Here is a 6,238-nt window from a genome sequence, read left to right on the forward strand (position 1 = left end):
TCCGATCGGACAGGGTGGTCCGATTTCTAGAATCGGGCAGACTGGTCCGAGTGTCCGATCCTAGTGGCCCGATTATGGGCGGGTCCGATTCTAGGAATCGGACCAGGCAGGTGGTCCGATTGGTGACGTGTATTAGTTCGTCCGATCGGACAGGGTGGGTCCGAGTCAAAGCGTCCGAGTCGGACGGGTTGGTCCGATTCTAGTAGTCGGACAGGTTGTCCCGATTGGACGGTTGTCCGAGTGTTCGAGTGTCCGAGTGTTCGAGTCGGACAGGTTGGTCCAAGCGTCCGATTCTGGGAATCGGACACTGGGTCGGACGTCCGAGTCCGCCGGTCCGATGAGCTTGCACACGCGGATTCGCCCAAATATCTCCAGATGTCTATTACTATTGACCACGAAGCCCATCTACATTTACAAATTGCACGGGTGAGAGCCCGGCGCTCTTTTACAAGATTTTAAAGTGCGCTTTTTTATTTAAAAATGTGCCTTTCCCCTTTTGTATTTGCCTTGGACTTTTAAGGTTGCCCTTGCACTTTTGGCCTTTCCTCCTTTTCTTTCTTCAGTCGGGCTACCTTTTTTCCGCCTTTGCCCTGCGTCTTTTCCACTTTCTTTTGCTTTCTTCGTGTTGGGGTTAACAAATGCATAGAAACAAACCATAAACATAAATCTCATTGAGAAACACACCAATAACAACGTTAATATATATGCTTGAAAACATAATACAAATTATTTCTTAAGATCAACAAATTGTATTGGTGGTGGAAGTCAATATCGACAACAATGATATTACATCCCGAAAACATCACAAAAGAAAACGTGTCCATAAAATACAATACAACACAACTAATATTGCAACCAACAACATCATATCCATCTATCATATATCACGTATACGTAAATACGTAATCTAAACAAATTCTCATACGCACCATATTTTGTTATTGGACGAACTCTTTAATTGCGATTTGGCGTCGCGATCACTTGCAAAGTGCTAGTAAAAAAAAACAAAAGTTATTTACTTGTTATAATTTTCCCTGTCATTTTTCATTTCCTCCCAATCTTCGAGGGAATGCCTTGAAGCTGCCAAATGATCATATTCAGCAAACTGCAAATGGAACGGAGCATATTGTATAGAAGTGTCTTCAGTGGATGGACGAATCGAACAGCTTCTATGGATATGGTAAGAAGTCAATGGAGGAAGCGGACGTCGTGATGGAAGAGGCGGTAGTTCCCGGCCAGGAGGAGGCGGGAGATGAATGCGTAGCCGCGGACGCCACGGAAGCTGCCCGTGCCCCCGATGATGGCTACCTCGTTGGTGCCCTGGGCCTTGATCTGGCCCTGGATCTGGAAGGTGCCCTTGTAGATGCCGTCATCGTACGAGATGTACTCCACTTCAATGAGGTCGATGCTGTTGCCGGACACGTCCGGGCTGTAGCTGGAGTCGATGGTGAAGCCCCGCGCAGAGCCCAACAACCTGGAGGTGCGGTCTCGGCCCGACGTGACGTTGAAGGCGAAGAGCTCCGCGTGGCCGAACAGTGCCGTGTAGCTGGTGTTGAGCGGCGGCAGGAGCATCTGGTTGAGGCTGGGGTCCCCCACCAGCACCTGCACGTAGTACTGCAGCCTGCACCCCTTGAACCGTGGCGGCGCCACATACGGCTCATCAGCGGTGCAGTCCGACCTTCCTTGATCTCCTCGTGTTGGCCCGACCCAGGCCCACGCTGACCCCATCATTACCATCATCGTCATCAATATGTAAGTGGCACCTACTACGAACCGGCTCATGGCTGCCATCCTCACAGCCATACAGCTATCGGATCTACAGTGAACTAGACGTGACGTTTTACTGGTCGTCCTGCTGGAAAGTGAAACAGCGACGATGAGCTGCTAGAACTAGCTGATGGGGTATTAGACAGGGTATTTTGTGTCAGTATTGCAAGAGTACATGCAGAGGACACGAGATTTAACTAGTAATGCCACGTAAAGCCCAATCCTATTGTCACTGACTGCTTCGCCCAACCTTCTGGCCTCTGCCTATATATACATTCTCGGTGACAGCTGTACTGTCCACCGCCCGGTATATGGTCCACGACGACGGAAGCTCCAATCACCGTGTGCCTATTTTTCCATCCATGTCCCACCAGACTTCAATCTTCGTGGATCGTGCGCACCGCCATGATCCGTCTTGGCCTTCTTTTTCCCAAACCAACTGTTAAACACCCGTTTGACAAAGGTGCACATTGACGTCAACGTGTATTACACGAAATGGCTGACCTTGACAAAGGTGCACATTGACGTGTATTACACGAAATGGCTGACCCTTGGAGGTACCAAGTCTAGTAGCTAGAGCAAGCATCTCTGATAAAGCATGATCATGCTCTATAGTAAGAGAGGTTTAGATTCAACTATTTTGGCTTCCGATTCATGAAAGTGAGACTTTTGTGAATCCATTAGAGTAGTATCCTTACCCATATCTTTATGAATATCATGAGGATAGCCTTGTTGGAGGAGGTGTAAACGGAATGGTGCGTTTAAAATGGACCAAACAACGGCCTCCAACTAGAGGAGACACAAAGGTAATGAGCCACTAACACCATAAGAGATATTACTAGCTTGCCCTTTCCACATCTTTTAGAAGTGTTGATCCACCCTCGGTAAAAATGAATAAAAAGTCCATTTAAACTTAGTGGCATCCAAAGTCTTGATACAGTATGTGGCACCATATAATTAAAAATACAAACAAGTATCCAACTAATATATGGAATTGTCACTCAAGCTACATTACCATCATAGTTGTGTAAGTCGTCTCATTGTACTCCTCTATATTGGACTCAAAGTGATAAGAAGAATGGTCCCTCTCTCCTTAGATTTTCTCTCCCTCTTGGGTATCCATCTACCCCTTAGATCAACGTCTACCCATAGCCTCCTGTTGAGGAATTGCCTCCATATGACATGTGCCATGAGTCTTGTACACATTGTCAAATATCCATTAGTAAAATTAACTATTACTTGCAAATTGTATTGGTTCATAAATATATCTAGATGCTTAGACAAAAGCCTATTCTAGAGAAAGGATCATGTTCAAAGCTTGATATCCACGATATGTCATGAACTCTCTCTCTCTCTCTATAGGTCACTATGCAAGCACTTGCAATGAAGGAACCGTCATTTACAAAGCTTCATAGTCATATCTAAGAATATATGAAAACATAAACAAATGCTCACAAATGTAACAATGAATACACTCCTACCCAGTTGTCCTAGGTGTGAGATTCTTTTCAAGAAGCTAATGCATTCTTAGCTCAATAAGAGTTAACTATTGTATAGTTTAGTGAGGCTTCCTTTTCACATGTTTATTGAGGTGCAAAGAGGGCTAAAATTGGTGAAGTACATGGCTATCCATAAAGTCACATATATGTAAGATAAAAGGTATATTCTATTGTTCATTAATAAAACAAGATGAGGTTGATTGAGTGGGATGATCGAAAGATAAGGAGCTACTTTTAGTCATGTTTTGGGCTACTTTCTAGAATGAATGGCAAGTCAAAAGAAAATATGTATGCAAAGCTAGATCAATGAAGGAACAAAATCTTAAAAAGTGGGGCATTCAAAATGAAGAGCATGGCATATGAAGATGAGGATAGTAGTTCATTAGAAGTTATGGGAGTTATTCGAAAGGACCTAGCTGACGGAGGCTAGTTAAGCACTTTGGTGGGACCAAGTAAATGTTGAAATGTAGAGATGCAATAGACAAAGAGAAGAGACACACCATATACAACTCCAAACACTATCATATTGATCACAATCTACACATATATAGGGGAGACCTAGTCTAGATAGCATGAGGATCTGCATATAGCTCAAAAACCCCCACTCAAACAAAGGTCTCTAGCTGTGGATGAAAAAACCCTTGGGGGGCACAAGGGAACTGCCGAAGCTCCTATATACAAATGAACAAACATGATCAAGAAAAGGATTATCGTGTGCATGTAAAGTGAAACTCAATATGTATGTACAAGGATGACCAAGAGATCAGAGGTATATTTTCACATGTGAAGTGTATGTTGCCTACAAGGAGTATGTACAATTGCACTACAATGTCATGGTAGATTAATTCTCAAAGCTTGAAGTTGAGAAAACTCCAAGTTTCAAGTGCAAGAGAGTGAATCATGCTTCATTGAGTCATTTGGGGAATATATTTGCAGTCATTTGTTCACTTGGAAAATGTTCAATCATGATCGTGCCTTTTTTTATTTCATATCAAACATAATGATAATGCACTACAATATGTTTAGACTTGTTATGTTGAGCATATTTCTTAGCAAGACTAATAGCACTTTGGTTATCACATCTAAGTGATGTGCTAGAGAGAGGAGAATAGCCAATATCTTATAGAACTTGTTGAAGCCATGCTAACTCTCGAGCCGCTAAAGATGCAGCTACATATTCAACCTCTGTAGTGGAAACATAAACACAATGTTGTTTCTTGCTAGTCCAAGAAACAAAATAACCATTGATGAAGGAATGCTTTCCACTTGTAGAATGCATAGATAAGTTAGAGCTTGCCCAATCTACATCTGTATGATTCAAAAGTTGAAGTGAATATAGAGCATCAAAGTTTTGTTGGCACCGATAACCCAATCCAAAATCTTTGGTGTCGTTCAAATACTTTGAAACTCACTTAGTTGCATTGCAATGTTTAGGGAATGGAGAACTAAGATGTTTTCCAAGAAAATTTGCAGTAAAAAGAATGACAGGGCAAGAATTGAAGCCAACAAATTGCAGACATCCAACAAGATTAGTATAAGGTTAATGTAATGCTAATTGTAGAGCTCATAAGACAAGAATTCCTAGGAAGATGTGCAAAATCCAAACCAAACTTCTGAATATATCTTCAATGAACTTTGTTTGACACTGTAATAAAACACCATTTTCTCGATAGCATTGAATCTAAATACAAAGACATGAGTTTATGTCTCCAAGTTCAACCATGTCAAATGCGGAAGATAAAACCTTCTTGTTGAAGGAAGTTGAGATTGTTAGAAGCAAGTATTTTATCATCCATATATAGAGCAAGAATAACAAAACTATCATTGTAGTGCTTAACATACAAGTTATTATCTAAAGAACAAGATATAAAACCTTGTTTTGTAAGGAAGAGATCAATCTTTTGATACTAAGCTCGTGAAGATTGTTTGAGACCATAGAGTGCCCAATCAACTCTGCAAGCAAGATTTTCATGTATATCTCTTCCTTTAAATCGCCATTAAGAAACGTAGTTCTCACATCCATTTGGTGGACCTCCAAATAAAATTCAACAACAAAAAACTAACAAGTCCCTAATACTGCTAATATGAACAACATGTGAGAAAGCTTATTGATAATCAACTCCTGCAATTTGTGAGAAACCTTCGGCGACATTGAGCCTTGCTTTGAATTTCTCAAATGTTCCATCTGCTTTTATTTTAGTCTTGTAAATCCACTTGCATTTAATAGCAGTATGTCTAGGTGGTAACTCAGTTAGAACCCATGTAGCTTTAGAGAGAAGGGATTGATTACTCAGCTTCCATGGCCTCCTGCCAGTGTTCCTTTTGTGGGAATGACATGGCAGATCAATGCCAAGGTCATCATCAGCAACAATAGGTGTAGGTTGTGAATCCCGATTTAAAAAGTCAATAGTATCCCGTAAGGAGGTTTATCATCATATAGAAAAGGAAAATAAGTGAGTAATTCCTTTGCATCATCAACATCCTCTAGTGACCATGTCCATCACCCAACATCCTCTTGAGACCATGTGGGGTTGCCCATAAGTTTCTCATTGAAAATAGCAGCACGATGTCGTGACGGTACGTGTCTACCAATGCAAACATGAGGGTGGAAATTTCTACCAAAATTTTGGACTCTTAAGTTAGAATCATTATGAGTTTAATTTCCGATGTGTGTATATTTTGTGCTTGCATTTTCATGACGCACAAGCACATGTAGTAAGGCTAGGCACAATTGCATTCAATTTTTTTTTTTGTGGGAGCATCGCTCGATTGATTGCATAGCCTGCTTTCTAATTTGCAAATTGCATGAGTGATTGGGCACGGAGTTCTTTCCCAAAGCATGTTCTTGTTAGAAAACATTGCATGAAAGACGAGGTTCTTTTGGCATGATCATGAATATGGATCCCTAACCTTGAGAAGTAATATTGACTTCAACAAAAGTGTTTATCACATTAGCAAGAGAGATAATTCTA

At 41.4% G+C, this 6,238-nt stretch overlaps 1 protein-coding gene across 1 annotated transcript; it reads right to left on the minus strand.

The window, feature by feature from the left end:
* Positions 1-766: 766 nt before the first annotated feature.
* On the minus strand, positions 767-2,013 carry LOC148009265 (pterocarpan synthase 1-like). Its single transcript, XM_087673567.1, has one exon. The coding sequence runs from the start codon at positions 1,801-1,803 to the stop codon at positions 1,189-1,191; it is 615 nt and encodes a 204-aa protein (XP_087529693.1). The 5' UTR covers positions 1,804-2,013; the 3' UTR covers positions 767-1,188.
* Between the last annotated feature and the right edge of the window lie 4,225 nt (positions 2,014-6,238).

Source organism: Lygodium microphyllum, unplaced genomic scaffold (genome assembly GCF_053477565.2).
Source record: "Lygodium microphyllum isolate KBCC unplaced genomic scaffold, Lygodium_microphyllum_v1.1.10 scaffold_31, whole genome shotgun sequence".
NCBI classification, from domain to species: domain Eukaryota; kingdom Viridiplantae; phylum Streptophyta; class Polypodiopsida; order Schizaeales; family Lygodiaceae; genus Lygodium; species Lygodium microphyllum.